This window comes from Euleptes europaea, chromosome 5 (genome assembly GCF_029931775.1).
Source record: "Euleptes europaea isolate rEulEur1 chromosome 5, rEulEur1.hap1, whole genome shotgun sequence".
Taxonomy (NCBI): domain Eukaryota; kingdom Metazoa; phylum Chordata; class Lepidosauria; order Squamata; family Sphaerodactylidae; genus Euleptes; species Euleptes europaea.
In genome coordinates, this window is record NC_079316.1 from 115,044,332 (window position 1) to 115,069,095 (window position 24,764).

At 47.1% G+C, this 24,764-nt stretch overlaps 1 protein-coding gene across 1 annotated transcript in view; it reads right to left on the minus strand.

The window, feature by feature from the left end:
• LOC130477510 (transmembrane protein 150A-like) overlaps positions 1 to 24,764 on the minus strand; it is a 51,997-nt gene that overhangs the window by 19,233 nt on the left and 8,000 nt on the right. Inside the window, exons 2-3 of the mRNA XM_056849503.1 lie at positions 10,599 to 10,646; positions 1,833 to 1,904 (exon numbers count right to left, since the gene is read on the minus strand). Coding sequence (XP_056705481.1) covers positions 1,833 to 1,904; positions 10,599 to 10,646 — 120 coding nt within the window. The remainder of the gene's footprint in view (positions 1 to 1,832; positions 1,905 to 10,598; positions 10,647 to 24,764) is intronic.

Below are 24,764 nucleotides of genomic sequence, written 5' to 3' on the forward strand. Positions count from 1 at the left end.
AGTTGCTCAGACGTTGATACAGAAACAATCAATTTATTGAAGCCTTCAGGAGATGAGACAGGCACAGGTAGAAAGTTGCAAGTGAGGGGCTATACGGGTTTACAGAATATATTGACTCCAGGGCACTGGGGCACTGGGGTTCACACTTATTGTTATGGGAAGTTACAAGCTTGGCATAATACAAAACATCAGACGGATCCCAGGAAGTCTGGTGCGGCTATCACACTTCCAAGGCCGCATCGGCCTGAGGGAGTACTGGCAGGAAGAACAGCGGGGGGGGGGGGAAGATACATGGGCCATCAGGCCTGGCGCCTGAGACCAGAAGGTGTGAACTGCTTTTACGAGTTCACTGATAACACAGCAGGTGATGGAAAGCAGAGACACAAAGACAGAGACCCTCACACCTGAGGCACTCCACTAGTCACTCCTCTCCAAGAGGATGAGGAATCGATAACAAGCACTCTTTGGGTGCGATCTGTCAACCAGTGACAGATCCACCTAACAGTAATAGCATCTGAACCACATTTTACCAACTTGTCAACAAGAATATTATGTGGAACCTTATCAAAGGCCTCACTGAAATCAAGATAAACTATGTCCACGTGCATCTTTTAATTTTAGTTTGCAGCTGTAGTGGCTTCTGCAGCCAGGTTCTGCCCTGATCGTGAGATTTCCTCCAGGTCACAGGAGGCTGGTTTCCGCAGCAAAGTCCAAGTAAGCGTGTCTGTGCATTAGTTCCAACCTGCAGCAGCGATCAGGTCCTTCAAATCCAGCACAGTAAATATTACAGAGGCAGAAGGTGCCAAGGAAAAGAAATAGCAAAAACAAATCCTTTGGTTTTGTCATAACTTAATTAACACAACAACACAAGCCTTTATTGGCATATAAATATTACTTAATTAAGAGCTGAAGTGATAGAAGAAGAAGAAGAAGAGTTGGTTTTTTTATATGCCGACTTTCTCTACCACTGCTTACAATCATCTTCCCCTCCCCTCCCCTGTGAGGTAGGTGGGGCTGAGAGAACTTTAACAGAGCTGTAACTTGTCCAAGGTCACCCAGCTGGCTTCGTGCGTAGGAGCGGGGAAACAAATTCAGTTCACCAGGAGGAGTGGGGAATTGAACCTGGTTCTCCAGATCAGACTCCACCGCTCCAAACCACCACTCTTAACCACCCCCCAGTTAATTCAGATACTTTCTGACGGGAGATGTCAGGGATTGAATCCAGGTACTTCCCTCTGCACAGCAGGTGCTCTCCCTTCCTCTGAGCTACCACCACCCCTCAACCCAAACATCCATCCACCAGAAACCACCTACGGGTAAGAGATCGGTGCCTGGGGGGGGGGGGTTACTATTCCGAAGGACAATAAGGATCAGGCCTTTACTCTCTTCTCTGGTGGCAGCTGCAGAGGGAAGGCCTTGGTAGGCAAAATTCTCCTCTTATGGTTGCTATCCTGAACTCACATCACAGCAGACATGTGTAGGACGATGCTGCAAGTCCACTTTTTGTGAGATCAGTGCGGTCGCCACCATCTGGCCTTCCCCAAGGCCTCCCTTCTGTTCTGTGACGAAACATGCGGGAACGTGGATCATAGGAGAAGCTGTGCCTGAACCTTCATCATGAGGTTCAGTTTGGTACTAAAAAGTGGTACACAATGTCGGAAGCAATCCTAAGCAGGTCTGCTAGGAAGTAAGTCCCATTTTATTCAGTGGAGGGATAAGTGTTCCCAGGACTGCAGCCTAAAGATGCCTCATCTGGGCCAAGGAGCAAACGTACAGCTGGAAAAGCATCGTACGCAATCCTCCCCACTAAAGCAAGCACGAGAATTCCTTACCTGACCAGAGGGACGTGATCCAGAGTGCAGCAGGACAGGGGGCTCTCCAGCTCACACGACTGATTGTAAATCCTGTCCAGGAGAGCGAGATGGGAAGAAATGCGTCACATCCCGCTTTGCACATGGGGACCAAACAACCAGCTTTGAAATCTATTTTGTAAAAGACTTGAAAACTTTCCAAATTGCAAAATAAAATTAAACCATTACAGAATATAAATAATCCATTTTGTTAACATCTGTACATGCTGCATTTGCAGCTCCCCCCCACTTTGCCACGGAAGCCGGCTGGATAATCTGCTTTGGTTCCCCACTGGGGAGAAATGAAGCAATGAATAAACTGAAAAAAACCTACGAAAGCAAGACAACAAGATAAACATATAACAAAATAGCCAGTAAAACATGTATCAGCCACTGGCAAATCAAACCAAAACGCAAGCTCTCTTAGAAGAGATCCCAAGGATCAGACTGTGGGAAGTGGGGGCAGAGGCAATAGTTTTACAGCCCTTCAGAAACAACAAGAGGAATAGCTATAAAGACACACACCCCTCCACTTCTAACAGCAGGTGGTCCTACTGCATGGGTAGATGGAAACTGAAACATGTCTTGGTTTGATGAACGAAGATGATGGGAGAGTTGATACAAATCATGGCAGACCATAAGGATCACATAATCAAGGTTCCCAGACAGATGTTCCTAGAAGTTAAACTGTAACACGTCTGGAGTCTGAAGAGATAAGGCAAGATAGAAATGGTCCAAATAAATAAATACACGGCAAAGATGTCTTTGCTGCGGGATCCAAAGGACTGTCATGAATGTGGAGCTGCCCTTACTGGCCATGGGGGAGGGGCTGTGGCTCAGTGGCAGAACATCTGTTTGGCATGCAGAAGGTCCCAGGTTCAATTCAGCTAAAAAGATCAGGAGGTAGGGGATCCGAAAGACCTCTCTCATGGGACCCTGGAGAACTGCTGCCAGTTTGAGTAGATGCTCTGACCTTAATGGTCTGATTCAGTATAAGGGAGCTTCAGGTATTCATGTGGCCAGAAGAAATGCAGCCCATAATAGACTCAGCCACACTCCATGGCATCTGTCTAAATGTGAACAAAGATGGTCTCCAAGCATCCCAACTCCGAGGGCCAGCCCAGAGGAGATTGTCCCAACCTCCAGCTGGGAGGTTTTCCGGTGTTTCTGAGCATGTGGACTGAGCCCCACTTCTGAAACTCCGACAGCAGCAGAGCTGAGGTTTGCTACCACTCATTTATCTATTAGAGGCAAAGGTAATGGTCCCCTGTGCAAAAGCATCATTGACCCATAGGGTGACGTCACATCCCGACGTTTACTAGGCAGACTTTGTTTACGGGGTGGTTTATCTTTTATTGAGATAATACTTTTTTTTATTGAACAAGGGAGAAAAAATGACAGGCATGAAGAAGTTAACCCTGCAATTAACTGTGAAGATAAATGCCAAAATTATCAAAGTTCCTAGCATTGCTTAATCTTATTACAGCAAGCAATGGTTTTAAAAGCAAATCAGCTTTCAGATTTGTCTCACGGCTTTTAGGATCATCAAAAAGCCCAAGTTATCTCACCTAGTCTTCTTCTGAGACTTCCATCCAGAGAAATCTGATTTGCTTGCCACAGGAGTGCGTATTTATAGAAAAATATCAATCTTTCTTGTATGCCCAGGGGAATGCTGATCACCACTTGGGGGTCAGGAAGCAATTTTCCTCAGGGCCAGATTGGCCAGGGATCCTAGAGGGGTTTTCTTTCCATCTTCTGGGCATGGAGTAGGGGGGTCACTGGGTGTGTGGGGGTTGGACTAGATGATCTTGGTGGTCCCAACTCTATGAATCTATGATTGTATATCTAAATCTGTTCTATCATAATCATGTGGTTATTATCTGATCGGTTCATAGCTAAATATGAGACAATCAACATAAGTGCAAATAAGTCAATCAGAATGTGCATATGTTACATCTGATATAGCAGGATCAGAAGGCCAGACTCAGCTCTTATCCTCTATTAAAGATCAATCAATCTAACTTTTCTGTAAAAGTTGTAATTAGCTGTCCAAGATGAAAGCAGCTTTAAGCAAACCAGGTTCACTGACAGTTGGAAAAGTGCTTGAACTCTCGGTCAGCCTGCAAACTCAGCAAGAAAAGAGTGGTGTGATACCCACAGCTACCACAACACACACACACACACACACACACACACACTTTCAGATGCAATTAAAACTCTCGCTTGTACATGGTCCAGGAAGGCACAGTGTGATGTGTGAGCTTCTTCTCCTTTCCCGGAATAATGAACCATAATTTGGGGGCGGGGGGGGAGGTGTGTGTGTGGGTCTATTTCTAAACAAAAACAGAGTCTGACCTCTCTTGCTTTCACTCTCTCACCCCACCCCAGCGGAGTTGCATGCGCGTGGCGCCAAGGAGGGCAGAGGGTTTTTTTCAGCAGCCATGACTCATGCACTGTTTTGGCCACGGGATGCAGCTATTCCTAGAAGTTACAAGATGACTTTGGGTAGATGGCCAATGAAGAAAACTCTGGAAGCAAGACGAGGGTGGGGGGGCGAGGGAAGGGGGAGACAGCAGGCAGCTGCCGAGAGACAGGCAACCCCCCAACAGCCAGTTCTGTGACTGCAGCTCCCCCCCTGCCGGCACGCCCCAGCAACGGGAGAGCCTGGTGGGGTTCAGGAGGGTGGGCTTGTGGAGGGCAGCACGAGAAGAGCCCTGTGAGATCAGGCCAGCAGCCCATCCAGTCTGTTATCATCCTGTCTCACACAGCGGCCAACCAACAGGACGGAGAGGCCACGGCCCTCCTTGGAGGCTGCCTGCCAGTACTGGTAGCCAGGGGTCGACCTGCCCTGACTGTGGGAGTTCCCTTTACTTTCCACGGTGACCAGCCACTCCTCCATGAATTGGTCTAAACCCCCCCCCCTTTTAAAGCTACCTTTACCTGTGTGCCCATTGCTGCCTCCACCGGCAGAATTCCCCTCACTGGCTCATTGAGTGAAGGTGTTTCCTTTCCTCTGTCCTGACTCTATTGCTCAGCAACTTCATCAGGTGGCCCCAAGTTGTAATATTCCAGGAGGGCGAGAGACGTTCCTCTCTATCCGCTTTCTTCCTCACGTGCATCGTTTGCAAACGTCTGCCACATCCCCCCCCTGCCCTAACCCCCCGCCCAGTTATCTTTTCCCCTAAACTGGCACTTGAACGCACTTTGGCTTCTGAAGGCAAACAGATTTTATTTAAAGTTCCCCACATCTTCAGAATGAAACCCTGTCCTCCGGCAGTCAGTGAAGCCCTTGAGCCTGGAGTTCCAAAACCCATTTTGGTCCAGGTTTTATTTGTTGTTCTTGTGCTTTATTCTTTCAGGGTGTGAAACTTTAAAAAAAAAAATCTGTTTGCCTTCCGAAGCCAAAATAGGTTTAAACAGCCTGTATGAAAGGAACCTTTTTTTCATCGGGACCCATCTCAGTTGTCCTCTGTTGCCCTTTTCCAGTTCTGTTGTATCTTTTTGAAGCCAGGCGGGCACCGGGCATTGCCGGCCTTCTCTGCTACTTGGCCACTACTACCCAGGAAACCAGATGAATGGTAACACCGCTCCCACCCCCGCAGAGCCTACAGGGGGGGGGGCATCTTCTCAAAGTCCTACAGAGGAAGGTGAGAGAATCAAACCTTCCACACTGTCTTAACTCGCCTTGTCCTTGCCCAGCAAAGTGCTTCTGCCAAAAGGACCCCTTCCACATGGCAAAATCTCACCGGCCTGGCACCCCTGCCCTCTCATTTCCTCTTAGGTTCAGGCTGAAGAGAAATTTAGAAACATGATCCAGTGAAGCAGAGACCAAGGGCCACGACTTCTACCCACTAGGCGTTTTAGATGGATTTACTGAAGAGCACCAATACTGGTTCAAAATTTCACAGGATACGGAGAGAAGGGAGGAAACAGTCTGGGGGATTCACTTGATTGTCTGCAGAGGCTGAACAGATGCATCAACCACCCCCACCCCCCAATCTAAACATACTAAAAAGTTCTTCCACTTGTTTTGCATCACACTAAAGACCCAGAATGAACACAGGCTGAAAAGTACTTCGTAGCTAAGTCTGAACATTTGCCAAGTGACAGGCGCTGCCAGGAATGTTTCGAGTTGAACCGATTCAGAAATTTGGGAGGGGGGGACTTTATAGAGGTCTGCATTACCCATCTTAAAGACAGACATGGGAAAACAATACTTCCCTAAATTCCCACCGCAATAGGGAAAATAAATACTACAAGGCAGGGGACCCCAGTACAAGGAGCCAGATATGGTCCAAGACAGGCAGAGAGGGGGCAGAGAAGTAGTTCTGGAAGAAAATGGGACCCAAGGAAGCAGAAAATGGGAGGTGCAGCAGCCGCTGGGAAACCCTGCTCAGCAAAAGAAAAGCTGGCCACAGAAATGTAAACAAGAGCATTGGCAGACTCCCCCCACCCCACCCCAGAAACCTAGAAGCTGACATTTAGTGTCTCCTTCAGAAACATTTGCTTACGCCCCTTTGCTTTACGCCTCCTGCCTTCGCCCTTCCCTCCCAAGTCCAGAGCTGTTGGCCTCATTTAACACAACTGGGAAACCACAGTGGCTTCAAGCAGAACAAAATATTCTACAGGAAATAGCATGTATGTGCGCATTTAGATTTTTCCTTTCCCGCTCTGCCAGCTGGAATAGCAGAATCAGGCTAAATACAGCCTCTTTCTTGGCTGAACTGCTTGGGAATAAGCACGGCTTCCAAGAAGTCAAGGCCGCCCTGCGTCTCCTCTGGAGTAATTTCACTCCTTGTTGCAAGGAAACTTGTGCTGACCTTTGTAAAAGGGAGACAAAAACACCTTTTAGATACTCTGCATGAAGAGAGCTAAACTGCATGACAAACCTCTAGAGCCATGTTGGCGAACCTATGGCACGGGTGCCACTTCCGGCACGCGTAGCCCTTTCTGCCGGCACGCACTGTTCCTCCAAGCCGCTGGCCTTTCCGGCTCTGCCCCACCCCGGATGGGGGAGGCTGTAGCCCAGGGGTGGGGAACCTCTGACATCATTGGCTGTGGCCCCCGGACTCTCCCACAGAAGCTGCCGTCATTGCCGCCGCTGGAGCGTGCGCGGCCAGCCAGGCGGGTGGGAGAGCGGGGAACAGAAGCCGAGCGCTCACACTCGGCATGGCCGGCGGCTTCTCCGGCGCCCTCTGGGCCTGTGCGGGCGGAGGGGCATGGCTGGTCGGTGGGTGCGAAGGAGGAGCCCTCTGCCCCACCCTGCTCGCCTCTCACAAGCCTGCCGCCGAGCCCCACCGAGTGGCAAATCCAAGGCAAAACCTCCCATGCATAAATGGCCTCTTTCTTTTTCTGTCTCCCTCTGTCCTTTTCTTTCTCTCCCTTGCTCCATTTCTTTCTCCCTTTCTCTCTCTTTTTCTTTCTTTCTTTCTCTCCCTCCCTTCCTTCCCTTTCCCCCTCCCTTCCCTTCTTTCCTTCCTTCCTTCCTTCTTTCCCTCCAGCGGCTTCTCCGGCACCCTCTGGGTCTGTGCGGGCGGAGGGGTGTGTAGTCCTATTCCACCTTTGAAGTGCCCACAAGCTATCCTCCAAACACCTTTCCATTTGTCTTGATATGTAGAGAGAAAACACTAAGGAACTGGTTGCCAATCTCCAGGAACTAGCTGGAGATCTGCTATTACAGGTGATCTCCAACCAATAGAGATCAGTTCCCCTGGAAAAAATTGCCACTTTGGCAATTGGACTCTATGGCACTGAAGTCCTTCCCCAAACCCCGCCCTCCTCAGGCGCCACCCCAAAAACCTCCCACTCATGGCGAAGAGGAACTTGGCAACCCTAGCCTCTCCCTCTGGGCCCCCTCTGGGGGTGGTATTCAGGTTAAATTGCCACATTGGCACTCGGCGATAAATAAGTGGGTTTTTGGTTGCAGTTTGGGCACTCGGTCTCTAAAAGGTTCGCCACCACTGCTCTAGAGCATCTAATAATTAAATAACGTTTTAAAAAGGGATGGCTATGCTGCATTGTCAAAGAGAGAGAGAGAGAGAGAGAGAGAGAGAGAGAGTCTCCGCTGAACCCATTTCAGCCTTAGCACTATATTCTCAACAACAAGTCTCTTGAAAGAGACAAGTAGTGCTAAAAGCCCAGTAAAAAGAAGGACCAATGGCCCCAGATAACCCTTTGGTAGGGCTGCTGTCAGAGTTAGACTTCAGCCGTCTTTGTAAAAACAAACAACTGAATAAGGTTCCAGGGTCCAGAACAGGGCGGAGGCTAAAAGACATCATAATCAACTAAGATCATGAAATGGACTTGCTTGGCCGGGGCCTGGCCAACACTCAGGCTTTCCACCACCCCAAAACCACCGGGGCAAACTCAGACCAGAAGTCTGCACTCTCCATTCCATGCTGAAATAGGCACATTGCTTGCAGTTCCTAACTGAACAATGAGCCACCCTAAATAAGGAACAGAAGGTTATGCACATTTGCACCCCAAAATACGCTTCGGGCTACCCCAGAATCAATCGTAGTCAGCCCCCAGTACATCTCCAGCCCAACACCCAAGGCACCCAGAACAATTTGGTGCTGGCTTTGCCCAGATTCTGACAAATAAGCAAATGTAAACTTTGCATCCCAAAACAAGCTTTGGACTATCCCGTCATACGTTTCCAACACCAACAGGCTGTCTTGAGATGCCCTAAATATCATGTTTGGCATTTTTGTGCAACAAGAAATTAAGGTCTTTGCACCCTGAAGTAGGCTTTGGGATATATAGTGTCAAATGTGTCATATAAATGTGCTTTAAAACTACAACAACAACAACAACAAAATCAGTGTTTTTAAAGTACTATTCTCAACTATTTAAAGTACATTCCCTTGAAAGAGGAAAATATTTAACAGTAATTTCATTTTATGTAAAAAGTAGTAGAGGGAACTTTTAATGCTGGAAATCCTTTTGCTTTGTTTCCACAGTTGTGGAAAAACTAATGCTTGGATTTCTATGTTGATGATGCTCCTCAACAGTGGTTTGCTAATTCAGACAAGACAGTGAACCACAATTGGTACAAAATACCCGGTACAAACCCTAATTTGACATTCTGGCTTCGTGGCAACCAACCCCAGTTTGTTGGCCTTGTCTGGATTCAGACATCACAAATAACCAGAGTTTGGTCAAGTCAAAGAGGGCTCCAGCCATACTAGGCAGAAGAACCCACGGACAGCTGTGCCAATCCCTTTATGGCACTTTGCCTCTGGGCAAGGAATCCCGCTTCAAATAGATCAGTAAATGATCAGACCAAGCTTTATAGCCAATTCCTAATTATTGCTACTTCTGACGAGGATTTGGGTATACATGGCATAGTGGTTAAGAGTGGTGGATTCTAATCTGGTGAATTGTGTTTGTTTCCCCACTCTTCCACATGAGCGGTGGACTCTAATCTGGTGAACCGTGTTCGATTCCCCCACTCCTCCACGCGAAGCCTGCTGGGTGACCTTGGGCCAGTCACAGTTCTCTCTGAACTCTCTCAGCCCCATCTACCTGTGGCTTCAGTTTAGTTGCCCATTACTCAGTGCCAACAGGTGCTCAGCCCCACAGACTCTTTCCTCCTTCCCCACGATTTCCCAGTGGCCCTTGATATTTGCCCGCCCTGCTCCATCTCTGTCCCCTCCTGTCCTTGGGGCTAAGTTGTTCTCGGTGTTCTCTCGCTTCCCTTCAAGCCCTCGGCTACATCCTCATCTTGTCATGGGCACAGAACAAGGAAGACCACTCCCAGAATGCAAACACCACCTGGCGAGGTGTAGAGTTTGACTCTAGGGAGAGGCACACAGGTGTGCTTGTGGAAGAGGAGCGAAAAACACTTGTAAGAAGCCACACGTTTTGGAGGGAGAGTTCTAAAAAGCACAAAAGTATTTCTTGTTACTTGTTCCAGTAAAGAGTGTCAATAAAAAGTGAAATTCTTTTCATATTGCTGGGTCTGCAGGCCGGCCAATCTTTTATTAGGCAACTGGCTCAGAATTGTCTTTTTTGAGCCATTAAGCTGAAATCCCCCGGACGTTCCTACGTTTTTCTCCACAAGGATGACTATCAACTCGTGTGCGTGTGTGTTTTTCCTTTTAATGTAAGTCATAATTCTGGGGGAAAGGAGAAAAAAAATATTCTGTGCTCTAAACGGAATGAGATGAGCCCCGTGCGCAGAGTGGTCAGCTGCAGTACGGCAGTCCAAGCTCTGCTCACGACCTGAGTTCGATCCCGATGGAAGTTGGTTTCAGGTAGCCGGCTCAAGGTTGACTCAGCCTTCCATCCTTCCGAGGTCGGTAAAATGAGTACCCAGCTGGCTGGGGGTAAAGGGAAGACGTCTGGGGAAGGCAGTGGCAAACCACCCCGTAAACAAAGTCTGCCTAGTAAACATCGGGATGTGACATCACCCCATGGGTCAGGAATGACCCGGTGCTTGCACAGGGGACCTTTACCTTTTACTTTTTAAACAGAATGAACTGCAGCCTCTCAAGCTTTCCTTCTTACCAGGATAGAGTTTTTTGGGCTAGATGGCAAGCAGCATCAGATCAGCTCTAGTTTGAAAGGGGGTTCACAGAAGGAAAGCGTCGATGGTGTGCTATTGTGCCAAATCCTTCTCCCACCGTCCCGCAGAGGGAGAGGCGCAGCCAGTGGAGTTAAGATAGAAGGTTCAGTCACAGCCTGTTCAGGAAAACCAATGCGCGCGCGCACATGTACCCAGTGCTTTGTGGAAAAGCCTCTTACCAATTGTGGACTGGGCATATGTGGTTGTTGGAGAGCGCCATGGCATACCTGCAGGGGGATAAAAAGAGACAGGAGTGGTCATGCTCGGCCTCTTTCCTCCCTCCCTCCTGCATCCAACGCTTGCCTCCTCATCCTCTGCATCACAGAACCCACCAAGCCTGGGTCTGGGATGTCCTAGATAAAATTCCTGCTTAGCCCTGGATTCCATGGGTAGGTTTCTGCCAACCAATTCTCTTAACCTCAGCTGCTCATCTGTTAAGGGGGAAGGTAGAGAGGCATTTCACAGCTCAGTAACATCTAAGCCTGTTCACATCTTCTGCTATGCCACATTTCAAAGTTGCTGTCTCTAAGTTTACATTCTGTTCATCAATAAAATTTCTGCAGGCTTCCCACCACATCCTGTTGGTTCCCAAATGGGGAACAGAGATGCACCTCCCGGGGGTGTTAAGGCTATGAATGCAAAAGCACAGGGTGTATGAAAAGCGCTCCATCCACGCGACCCCCCCCCTCAGTCCCCACTTCCTCTTTCCCCATCCCATATGCCACTTCCCATCTTCCTTTACCCTCCATTCCTCCACCCCCTCCAGAGACCGCCTGCTGCTGATTTACTGACCAAGGGGCCTATCTGTACAAACTCTCAGAGAACTCCTGACTCTCCTCAAATGCTGAAGACTGACCCTGGCGCCAACTGTCTACAAGATGCAGAAACTTCAAGTTGCCCAAAAAGCTCATTCCGCAGCTTGGAGACAAACTAAGATTGGTATTATTAGCCTGGAGAGGAGACGACTGAGAGGTGATATGATCACCATCTTCAAGTACTTGAACAGCTGTCATAGAGAGGAGAGTGCGGAGTTGTTTTCTGTTGCCCCAGAAGGCTGGACCAGAACCAACGGGTTGAAATTAAATCAAAAGAGTTTTTGGCTAAACATTATGAAGACCTTTCTGACACAGTGGTCAGTGGAACAGGCTTCCTCAAGAGGAAGTGGTGGGCTCTCCTTCCTTGGAGGTTTTCAAGCAGAGGCTCGATGGCCATCTGTCAGCAATGCTGATTCAGTGACCACAGGCAGCTCATGAGAGGGAGGGCAGGAAGGGTTGCGTCACAGTGCTCAGCTCTCGTGGCCCTTTCTTGCATGCCCAGGGGAATGCCGAACTCTACTTTGGGGGCAGGAAGCAATTTTCCTCCAGGCCAGATTGGTCAGGGATCCTGGAGGGTTGTGTTTGTTTGTTTTTTGCCATCTTCTGGGCATGGAGTAGGGGTCAATGGGTGTGTTTGGGAGAGGTAGTTGTGAATTTCTTGCACTGTGCAGGGGGTTGGACTAGATGACCCTGGTGGTCCCTTCCAATTCTGTGATTCCATTTCATTCTCAGGAGCCAGACTGCTGCCCTCTGGCCAGGGGCTCCCCAGGCAAGTGTGCCGGCTTCAGACCCACCACCATCTCCACTGGGAAACTCCGGGGACTGCATCGGGCCACCACCACCCCCCCGCCACGGCGTCCACACAAACCACGCGGCTGGGCCTGTTCCGAGTGGCAGCAACACAATTCTTTGCAAGCCCCAAGCTGACCTGGTGCATTTTTCATAATGTTTATTTATATTGCAAGCCACCTAGAGCTCTGCAAGGGAGAAAGGCAACTAATAAATGTTTTAAAGAAATCATGCACGCGCCAGTTACAACAGGGAAGCTGGCCAGAGTCTGAGGATCCTTTGCGTGACAATGGCACAAGCCGGCTCCATGCCTGAATCGTGACTGCTGGATCAGAACCTGCATCTTCCCTCTCCATCAAATTGATAAGAACATAAGAACAGCCCTGCTGGATCAGACCAAGGCCCATCAAGTCCAGCAGTCTGTTCGCACAGGGGGCAACCAGGGGCCTCTAGGAAGCCCACAAACAAGACAATTGCAGCAGCACCATCCTGCCTGTCTTCCACCGCATCCAATATAATAGGCATGCTCCTCTGATACTGGAGAGAATAGGTATGCAGCATGACTGGTATCCATTCTAACTAATAGCCATGAATACCCCTCTCCTTCATGAATATGTCCACTCCCCTCTTAAAGCCCTCCAAGCTGGCAGCCATCACCACATCCTGGGGCAGGGAGTTCCACAATTTAACTATGCGTTGCGTGAAATAATACTTCCTTTTATCTTTTTTGAATCTCTCACCCTCCAGCTTCAGCAGATGATCCCGTGTTCTAGTATTATGGGAGAGGGAGAAAGACTTCTCCCTGTCCACTCTCTCCAAACCAAGCATAATTTTATAGACCTCTATCATGTCTCCCCTTAGCCGCCTTCTTTCCAAGCAAACAGCCCTAAGCGTCTTAATCGCTCCCCATAGGACAGTTGCTCTAGTCCCCTAATCATTTTGGTTGCTCTTTTCTGCACCTTCTCAAGCTCTGTAATATCCTTTTTTAGGTGTGGTGACCAGAACTGTACACAGTATTCCAAGTGTGGTCCCACCATAGATTTGTACAAGGGCAGTATGATATCAGCAGTTTTATTCTCTATTCCTCGTCTAATTATGGTCAGCATGGCATTTGCCTTTTTTACAGCAGCCGCACACTGGGTTGACATCTTCATTGAGCTATCCACTACCACCCCAAGATCCCTTTCTTGGTCTGTCTCTGCCAGCACAGATCCCATCAGTGTATATGTGAAGTTGGGATTTTTTGCCCCAATATGCATCACTTTACACTTGCTCACATTGAATCTCATTTGCCATTTTAATGCCCATTCTTCCAGTATGCAGAGATCCTTCTGGAGCTCTTCACAGTCCGATTTTGTTTTAACCACCCTAAATAATTTGGTGTCATCTGCAAATTTGGCTACTTCATTGTTTAACCCCAACTCCAGGTCATTGATGAACAGGTTGAAAAGCTCCGGTCCCAACACAGATCCCTGAGGCACCCCATGCTCACATCCTGCCATTGTGAGAACTGACCATTGATTCCTACTCTCTGCTTCCTATTTTTCAACGAGCTCTCAATCCATAAGAGGACTTGTGCTCTTATCCTGTGACTATGAAGTTTGCTTAGCAGTCCTTGGTGGGGGACTTTGTCAAAAGCTTTTTGGAAATCCAAATACACAATATCCACAGGCTCATTCCTGTCCACATGCTTACTGATGCTTTCAAAAAACTCTAATAGGTTAGTGAGACAGGACCTACCCTTACAGAAGCCATGTTGGGTTTTGCCCAGCAGACCTCGCCCTTCTATATGCTTGACAATTCTATCTTTCCACTAATAATGCTTTCCACCAGTTAGTCTTTACGGTGCTACTAGGACTCTTGCTCTTTTCTACTGCTACAGACAGACTAACATGGCTACCCATTGCGATCTATACCCATACTCTATAGTGCAAATCGTTCCTATACACTGACATAGCACAACTGCAGCAGCATGGCTATTTTGTGTACATCGTTTTACATGAAATGGTAATTGTATTTATATGATTTGTGTGGGTTTGAGTCTGCATGGTAGATAAGTAGATAAGGACTGGAAGACACTGGTTCAAATCCCCACTCAGCAGTCAACCTCAGTAGGTGTGCGTGGGTCAGTCATATACTCCTTCATCCAAACCAACTCACAGCAATGGTGTGAGGATAAAACGAAGGAAGCGGGAAATGTAATTGCCACCCTGAGCTCTTTGGAAGAATGCATCAGAATACAAAACTACAACTTTATTTAATAATACCCAAGTTTACCACATTGTTATGACAATGGTTAAAGACTAACTTAACGCACTAATAATGCGTTAAGGTAACTGGCCTGTAATCTCCTGGATCCCCCCGGAACCTTTTTTATAAATGGGTGTTACATTGGCCATTCTCCAGTCCTCTGGTACAGAGGCTGATCGAAGGGACGTATTACAAATCTTTGTTAGAAGTTCAGCAATTTCCCATTTGATTTCTTGAAGAACTCTAGGATGAATACCATCTGGTCCCTGTGATTTGTTAGTTTGCAGTTTGTCTAGATGTTTTAGGACTTCCTGCCTTGTTACCACTATTTGCCTCAGTTCCTCATTTTCCCCTTTCCAAAATCTCTGTTCAGGAGAAAGAATCTGCCCTGTATCTTCAACACTGAAGACAGATGAGAAGAATTCATTTAGTTTTTCAGCAATCGCTTTATCCTCCCTTAGAGTTCCTTTACTCCCATTGTCATCCAATGGTCCAACCGCTTCCCTAGCTGGTTTCCTACTCCTAATATACTTAAAGAATTTCTTATTGTTTGTTTTGATGTGTTTAGCAATAAGCCCCTCAAAATCTTTTTTTGCATCTCTAATTATCTGCTTGCACTTCCTTTGTGCAAGTTTGTGTTTGCTTCTGTTCGCCTTGTTTGGGCAAACCTTCCAGTCTCTGAAGGAAGACTTTTTCTCTCTAATTGCTTCCTTCACCTTATCCGTTAGCCATGGTGATGACCTCTTGGACTTAGTACTACCTTTCCTGACCTGCGGTATACAAGCTAGCTGAGCCTCTAGTAATGTGGACTTGAGTAACCACCAAGCCTTTTCAAGAGATTTAACCCTCCTAACTGTTCCTTTCAACCTCCTCTTTACCAGTTTTCTCATTTTAGAGAAGTTCCCTCTTTTAAAGTCAAAGGTAAATGTGTGAGATTTCCCAATCACTTTCCCACTTGCATATAAATTAAATTTGATGCCACTGTGATCACTGTTGCCAACGGGGGGCGGGGGGGCCTTCTCATATCGACACAAACAGATTGATGTTCCCCCTCATTCAGCATCACAGCTTAGGGGACATATGGGCATGAATCATTTCAGCAGGCAGCCCATGGCGGGGGGAGGGGGGCTCGCCACAGTTCTGGGGACGTACATTTTTCTCTCATGGAAACTGGGTGGGTGGGCCAAGGGCTGGCAGCTGTAGGGGCCACCGACCCTCTGCCCTCCTCAATGCACACAATGAGGGGGACGCAGGAGGCAATGGGGTGCGGTGGCTAGAGGGTAAGACAGGATCTGGAAGACCCAGGTTCAAATCCTTACTCTGCTATGGAAAACTTGCTGGTTGCCCTTGGGCCAGTCACACACTCTCAGCCTAGCCTACCTCACAGGGTTGTTGAGAGGAGAACGATATCTGGCACTTTGGGTCCCTCTTGGGGAGAAAGGTGAGCTGTAAACGAAGCCAATAAATCTTCTATATAAATAAAAATGTAAATGTTCATTCGTTCAAAATCTTAAATCTCTGAAAGTTCTTCACCGATTGCTTTGAAATTTTGATACAACGTTGCATTCGAATATGCGTGTGTTTTTATATACCTGTGACAGGTAAAAACCTGCTTATTTTACCTGTGACAGGTAAAAACATGCTTTTTAAAAAAACAGCGCCATCTGTTGGCCGTTAAAGCAACACACGCTATACTAAATAGCCTCCCCTTTTGGTGTACTCATCTTCCTTTACCATAACATTCCTGGCTACAGGCCTGCATCTCCATAATATAATTACATTGCAGAAATATTTTGGAAGAATTCAATGTTGTTTCATCCATCATACACAGGATCAAGGCTGGAGATGGGCAAGCTCCCTGTCTCTCCTTGGATTCAAGTCAGCCTCATGCAGATCATGAATCTAAGAGCCAAATTATAAATGTCCTTTCCTCCCAGTTCAATGGTGCTCACTCTCTCAAGTACATTCACTGGTTTTGCACTTTCATTTACTTTCATATTTAGGAGAAGCTAAGGCAGATCAAGGAAAGGGAAACATTTGGGTTTCCTATCAAAGTCAAGCCTTGATTATCTTTTCCTCCATATTCCTCCATATTCCTCCCTTGCCCATATTCCAGCAGGATCTCTCTAATATTCATGCATTAAAGGGCAAGCTAAGGAAAGGGAGGCTATCAGATTTCTTGCCAGAAAGAAAAGCTCCCATCTCCTGTGCATAATGTGCACACATGAAAAGGACTGCTTTAAGAGTTATTTATCAGAAGAGCTCTTAAGTAAGTGTTCGCTGTCCTTGTAATACTCGAGTGTGGCACAGCTGAGTTTCAAGCTAGAATGTCATATGATCAGCGGCATCTCTATTTGTTGGACCTGCATATAAAATTAGCTGCCATGAACCTGTAGTTCTAATACACTCCATCTCACCATGAGCTTTCATGGACTTCAGAAAAACAGTTTGCAAAATCACAGAGTTGGAAGGTACCACCAGGGTCATTGTCCAACCCCCTGCACAATGCAGGAAATTCACAACTACCTCCCCCCCACATCCCCAGTGACCCCTACTTCAAGGCCAGAAGATGGCAACAAATAGAAATCAGCTTCTTAACTTTTCATATCAGTTCTTAGTGCTATTACTTTTCTTCACTTTATGTAGAAGACAGAGAAATCTGAGGCAAGCAAAAGGAGTGGTTCAAAAGAGGTTGTGTACAAAGGTCTTGCCATCTTGTTGCGGGGGCAAATGTGGTTGGGATGCTCTCAGACTGGACCAAAAATCCACAAACATTATGCTTGATGTCAAGTCCTAGCTAGCTAGCTAGTTTTTATTCCTCGGTTTACTTGCAAGAGACCAGAGAAGTGGCAAACTGCAACTAGGAAATCTTGACAGGACCTTTCAAAGGTGAAGATGTCCTCATTCCTCACATTCCTATGATTCCAACGGATATGCCATTTCAATTTAAAAGATTGCAATTCCCAATTCGATTGGCGTTTGCAATCACCATCAACAAAGCTCAGAGCCAAATCATTAGAATTGTGCAGTTTAGATCTAGACACGGATTGCTTCTCACATGGACAATTATATGTTGCGTGTTCTAGAGTCGGCAAACCAGACAATCTCTATATCTGCACAGACAATGGAACCACAAAAAATATTGTATACCCACAAGCATTGTGAAATTAAACATATTAGAAACATGCGCTTTCTCTTTTCTTTCTTTTCCATTTAACCAGACTGGGCCACAGCAACGCGTGGCCGGGTACAGCTAGTAAATTAAATAAATATTTGTTTAATGCTCTAGCTCAGCAGTGCCTAAGCTGTTGTTACTACCCCATTTTTATCCCTTCTTTTTTCAAAGGACCTCAGGTTCTCCCTTCCTCTGTTTTATCCTCACAACAACCCTGTGAGGTCGGGTAGGATGAGAGTATGTCACCCACACAGCTTCAGGGCAGAGGGGAGATCTGAACCTGAGTCTTCCAGATCCTAGTCCGACACTCCAACCGCTCCCCCACCCTGGGCTCTTAAGCCCCCCCCCCAGGTTTCCAGCCTGACCCAGTTAATCCCGGAGAGCCATATATATGTCTTTCATCCCCACTAACTTCCACCCCGCCAGGCCGTCTTCCACACAGCCTCCCACCCACCTTTGTGGCAACTGGAGAAAAACACTTGACATTTTATTGGTTGAATAAGCAAACACAAAGAGCACAAAATAGTGTGTGTTTATTTAATTATTTTAAATACTTATATATCCCCCCTCACCACAAAAAGAGCCTCAGGAACTCCTCAGAAGCCTTTCTGTCCAATAGCTAACAGTCCCCCCTCCCCACCGGCGCTATTAAAATTTGAAACAGATAAACATCACTGGGTAGAGCACTATAATGCCACTTATATATTTCAAATATTAATAAAGGAAGAAGAGTTGGTTTTTACATGCCAACTTTGCCTACCACTTAAGGAAGAATAAAACCGGCTTACAATCTCCTTCCCTTTCCCTCCCCACAACAGACACCCTGTGAGGTAGGTGTGGTTGAGTTTGGAGAGAGCTGTGACTAACCCAAGGTCACCCATTTGGCTTCATGCGGAGGGGGGGGGAATCAAACCCGGTTCACCAGATCAGAGTCCACTGTTCCAAACCACCGCTCTTAACTGCAACACCACACTGGCTCTCTGTTATAGAACTGTTATAGTGCTGTAGTGCTATAAAGCTGAAACACTCTATTAACATTGTTATATTTTATTCGTTTAAAACATTTGTATCCCACCTTGCTGCCAAATTAGGGCCCTCAATTAAGTTACAGAAATTACCAATATATATATTTTTAAAGCTTCAAAAAGTCCTGCAGAGGAACGGCAGGAAAAACGCCGGTTCCTGCAAGAGGCCAACAGCAGGAAAGCCGCCTTTGCAGGGCAGGAAAATCCACACGGCTCCTTCCAGATGCTACCCTTGGGGGCTCAGACTGCGCTCATCCCCAAAGAGATCGAAATAAAGCCACATGGACACATGAAGCTGCCTTATACGGAATCAGACCCCCCTTGGTCCATCAAAGTCAGTATCATCTACTCAGACCGGCAGCGGCTCTCCAGGGTCTCAGGCAGAGGTCTTTCCCATCACCTACTTGCCTAGTCCCTTTAACTGGAGATGCTGGGGATTGAACCTGGGACCTTCTGCATGCCAAGCAGATGCTCTACCACTGAGCCATGGCCCTTCTCCATGGCTTTCCAGGGTCTCAGGCGGAGGTCTTTCACATCACCCACTTGCCTAGTCCCTTTAACTGGAGATGCTGGGGATTGAACCTGGGACCTTCTGCATGCCAAGCAGATGCTCTACCTCTGAGCCACAGCCCCTCTCTAAATGAACACACGAAGCTGCCTTATACTGAATGGTCCATCAAAGTCAGTACTGTCTACTCAGACCGGCAGAGGCTCTCCCAGGTCTCAGGCAGAAAAGGGTCTTTCACATCATCTCTCTGCCTGGTCCTTTTAACTGGAGATACCGCGGATTGAACCTGGGACCTTCTGCATGCCAAGCAGATGCTCTGCCACTGGGCCACGGCCCCTCTCCAGTTTGGGAAGCAGCACTCTGAGGGCAGGAAAAACCCAGAAAGTGGGTGATGGCGGCATGACGTTGTGTGGAAGCTGTGGCAAAAAATCACTCCCGTCTGGAAGCCAAAGAAGAGAAAACGCCCCACGCAGAAGCACCCACGCAAAGATTTCTCTGAGCAGCTGTTTGACTGTTCTGTGGACTCCTGTCCTGACAGATTCCCTGGGGTATATTACGGAGCTAGGAGCAAGCTGGTTGTTTGTGTTTACGTCTGGCTCTCCTGTTCTGTTCCTTTTCCCACATGAAACGTCCCCGAATGTGGGGTGTACTTTGCCTAAAGACCAGCCTGGTGTAACCTGCAGGACCTGACCCGCAGGCAGCCCGTGTCTCCCCTGGGGCCGTCCGCTCCTCACGGGCTCCCCTTAGCCTGTACCTTTGGCAGACTTCCTTCAGCAGTTTGTAAATGTGAAGAAGACATCGTGCACAAAACCCTTTCCCACAACTCTGTCACAGGCAACAAGAACTGTCTAAGGCCTGGTGTGACAAACCAAGCGGTGGAGGGCAGGGACCGGCTCTGTTCTGAGGGAAGGAACGGGGATTTCGGGCTTTGGTAACCTGCGTGTTCAGCAGCTGCTCTTTGACTCTGGGAACCGGAGGGTTCAGATTTGCCTCCGCTGGTGTAAAACGAATCCTGTGGGGTGACAGGCAGAGACTGGGAGGAAAAAGGGACCCTTTCTCAGGTCACTGGAAGGGAATAGGCTCTGGGAAGGAGATGTTCCAGATACGGGGTGTTGTTTAGGGATTACTGCCACAGAGGGGTGTGTGTGTGTGTGTGTGCATCTTAGTGAGAACTGGAAGAGAGATTTGAGGAGAAATCTCCATGCTTCTGTGTTTCTCTGGGGGAAGAGAGATTGCCTGGTCTCCACCTTCCCCAAGAGCCAGGCAGGCAGGCAGGCAGGCGAGTCTGGATGGAAACATCCATAGGAAGTTTGGGGAACTGAACAGAATTTGTGAACTTAAGTTTAAGAAGTGTTTTTCAGAATTCTGTACCACCTACGCTATCTAAGATCTACTCTGAAGCAAAACTTATACAATTACCTCAGTTTTATGCTCCTAATTACAGATTCCCCTCCAAAATCATCCCTTGTACAGGTTTTTTTTAAATATATATATATATATATATATATATATATATATATATATATATATATATATATATATAATTAAATTTTTAATAACATACTAATAATATGTAATAATAAAAAAAGAAAAAAGAAAAGAAAAAAATATAACAGAAAAGTTTTACAAATAAAATACATAAAAGTATAAAAGGGTATACATATAGCATATTTAATAAATTTAGTACATTCATGATTATTATAAAATTAATCAAAAATACCCTTTCCCCTCCACCCACCTAAAAAGTGACCCTTCACCCGACTTCCGAAGAAGTGTCTTAACAGTTTTATTATTCTGGTAACATTATAATTTAAACTAATTAAAAATTATTTTTCTATACCTCATCAAATATTATCGTAAAATCCATTTTTGCCATCTTATCCCAATATGAGGTGGCCTTAGACCATGTATTTTTAAATTCTTCCCTTTAGTAAAAACGCCCACCTGGACATTTCTTTTTGGGCATCCTGTGAAAGGGCAGACTTTCAGAGGCCCTCCTGACTGCCTCAGGCAGGTCACTCCACAAGGCAGGGGCCACCACAGAGAAGGTGCGGGGACAAGAACATCAGAAAAGGCCCTGCTGGATCAGACCCATCAAGTCCAGCAGTCCGTTCACACGGTGGCCAAACAGAACGCTATGGAGACTACGAAGGAGCGTGCGCACTCTTGGAATCGGTCTAGTTCTTTAAGTGAAACAAATGTTGCCTATGCTGTTAGCTGCCTTGAAACACAGAATCCAAAACTTATCTTCACAAATCAGATCCAAAGTTGTGGTGTATATGTAGCCTGGCATCGAGTATGCACCAGATGATCTAACCCTAGGTGTAGCCTGCATGCCAAAGGAACAGATTACCAGCTGCGCAGCTAGTAAAATAATTACCACGGTTTCTCAGAAGTCAGAATCCTGAATGCTCTCGAGCACAGAAACAACTACCGGTAACTGCAATTCTACACACATCAGCTGTGATCCAAACCTCCTTTGCACACAGGCGTTTTTTTGTTCCCCCTTGTGAAGAAGGATGCTCCAGTACACACCAGATTCTCATGTGCACAGTATAAGGGAGTGGGGGAACGGAGCCTTGTTTACTTACGTGAGGGCTCCTTCTGTTCTGGGATCGAAGGCATCTTGCAGATTGTGGGTTTTACCATCACGTGCCCAGGGAGGCAGGACTAAAACTTCATTTCCTGTCTTCCTGGGCGGAAAAACCTCCCAATCCCAGTTTTCGGACTTGCCGAGCTAAAGGAGACAGGTAAGTACAAGGAACAACAACACTACAGGCAAAAAACCAAGTGTTAGTAACAGGAACTGATGATGAGAAACATTAAAATCGTTTTAAACATTAAGGAAGCTCCTTCTTAGGTGCAAGAAGGCGGACAAAGGAGCCTGAAACTGCATAACTGGCAATGTAACTGAGGGAAATAACCATTTATCAAATACTGCTAACGTCTGGAGGTCAATTTAACTCTTGGGCGGGCAAGATGCCTTCGATCCCAGAACAGAAGGCAACCTCACGTAAGTAAACAAGGCTCCGTTCTCGTTCTGGGCTCTACAGGCATCTTGCAGACTGTGGGATCTCCAAGAGCTGTTTAGTCTGGGTGGGCTTATGTATCCTCCACGACATGCGGCAGAACCCTTCTGCCAAAGGCTGCGTCAGCAGATGCCATGGAGTCAATCTTATAGTGTCTAGTAAAGGTGGATACTGAAGCCCAGGTGGCCACCCGACAAATTTCCTCCACGGAGGCCTGCCTATCAAATGCCACCGAAGTGCACTCCTTACAGAATGAACAGTGATGCCAGCTGGTACCTGAAGCTTACTAGACTTGTAGGATTCGGCGATGCACTGTCTGATGGCGTAACGTATGGCCGACCGAGACATTTTAAGGCCACGGTTCGGGTTATTTAGGGAAATAAACAGAGACTCTGAGCGCCTAAGGGGTGAGGTACGCCTAATGTATACTCTGAGGGTCCTACAGAAATTCAGCTTGTGCCATTCCCTCTCTTTGGGATGACTGGGGTTAGGACAGAAGGATGGGAGTTGAATCTCCTGTTTTCGATGGAATATAGAATTCACTTTGGGAATGAATGTAGGGTCCAGCCTGAGTGCAACTTTGTCCTTATGAAAGACACAGAAACCTTTTCGTACAGATAGTGTACCCAGTTCGGAAACCCTCCTAGCGGAGGTAACAGCTGTCAGGAAAATCGCCTTCATCCTCAGCATTTTTAGTGAGATTTCCCTAATGGGTTCAAATGGTGGTCGAGTTAATGCTGTCAGCACTACGTTTAGTCACCATGTAGGGAAACGGTGAATGGGCGGCGGTCTAGTCTGAATTACACCCTTCAGAAAGGTTTGTATGTGTGGATGTCTGGAAGGTATGATACCATCCACTGATGTGATAACTGTGGAAATGGCTGCCACCTGCCTATGCAATGTGGCCACCCTGAGACGCAATGAGGCCAGCCTGCACCGTCATAAAGAAATTCCAAGATCCTGGAGACGTCTGGGGTCAAGGGATCGACATTCTTACGTCTGCACCAGAGAACGAAGGCCTTCCACGAGAAGTCGTAGATCCTTCTAGTTGATGGTTTTCTGGATTCGATCATGGTGTTAACAATCCCGATATTGTAACCTTGACCTAGAAGCTTGTTCCACTCAATTTCCAGGCGGTTAAGTGAAGCCATTGTGGGTCTGGGTGATGGGTCCCTGGATCAACAGGTCTGGGACCGGAGGAAGCTCCCACGTTTGCTGTATGGACATCTCCTTGAGGCTGGGAAACCATGGTCTCCTTGCCCAGTAGGGGGCTACTAAGATGATCGTGGCTCTCTCGTCTTATCTTCCTTATCACCTTCGGTAGGATGGGGAATGGTGGGAAGGCAAATAGGAGAAGTCCCTTGGGCCATGGGGACATCAGGGCATCCATCCCTTCTGCTTTCGGATGGTAGTACCTTGTAAAAAAGCGAGGAAGAAGATGGTTCTGCTTGGAGGCAAACAGATCCACTGATGGCTGGCCAAACCTCTCTGCTATCTGTTGGAAAATGGATCTTTTGAGGGACCATTCCCCCTCGTCCAAGGTCTGCCGGCTCAGCCAATCTGCTTGGAGACTGAGAACTCCCCTGATGTGTTCCGCGCCGATGGAAACTACGTTCTTTTCTGCCCAGGACAATATCAAGGCTGCTTCCCTGTGAAGCTTCGATGATCTGGAGCCCCCCCCCCCTGTTTGTTTAGATGTGCCTTGGCAGACACATTGTCCGTGCGCACAAGCACATGGCGGTGTACAAGAAGGTTCTGAAAGTGAATCAGAGCCAGGAGGATGGCTTGAGCTCGAGCACGTTTATGTGTAGTCTTTTCTTTGTCTTTGACCACATGCCTTGAGCTATGTGGGATTGGCACATCGCTCCCCATCCTTCCAAACTGGCGTCTGTGAACAGTTGAATTTGTTCTTCTGCTAGGAAGAGATCTTTGCTGAGGTTCTTGACGCTGCACCACCACGAAAGGCTGTTCCGGAAATCTTGATTCCAGGTTATAGACTTGTTTATCTTTCTGGCAATCAGGTGCTAATGAGGTTGTAGAAGGCTCTGCAATGGTCTCGAGTGAAACCTGGCCCAGGGAACACAACTTAGACAAGAAAAACCCATGAGTTTGGCAAGAAACATAACTCTCCCTTTGTTGACTCTGATTAGTGACTGTGCTATGGATTTGATTTTGAAAATCTTGTCCGGAGGTAGGAAAACCAGATTCTGGTCGGTGTCTAGAATGACTCCTCGGTGTTGCAGTCTTTGTGTTGGATTTAGTTGGCTTTTTTCTGAATTTATCAAGAAGCCATATTCTGTCAGCAGATGGACAACCCTGTGTGTTTGTGTTATCGATTCCTCTCGGGATCTGGAACATATTAGAATGTCGTCCAGATAGGGAAAGACTCTGATTCCTTCCTGTCTGAGACGGGCCACCAGGGTTACTAGAATCTTTGTAAAGACTTGGGGCGCTGACCCCAGGTCAAAGGGGAGGGCCCTGAATTGGAAATGTTTCCCGGCATAACAAAATCTGAGGAACTTTCTGTGTAGGGGACATGAAGGTAGGCCTCTTTTAAATCTAAGGATGTCATGAAATCCCCTATTTGGAGGGCATCTAAGATGGACTTCAACATTTCCATCCTGAATTTTCTGTATTTTACTGACCTGTTCAGATGTTTTAGGTCTAAAATGGCCCTCCAGTCCCCGTTTCGTTTGGGGACTGTAAAGAAAATTGAGTAGGTCCCTTTTCCAGACTCTAGATGAGGGACTGGTT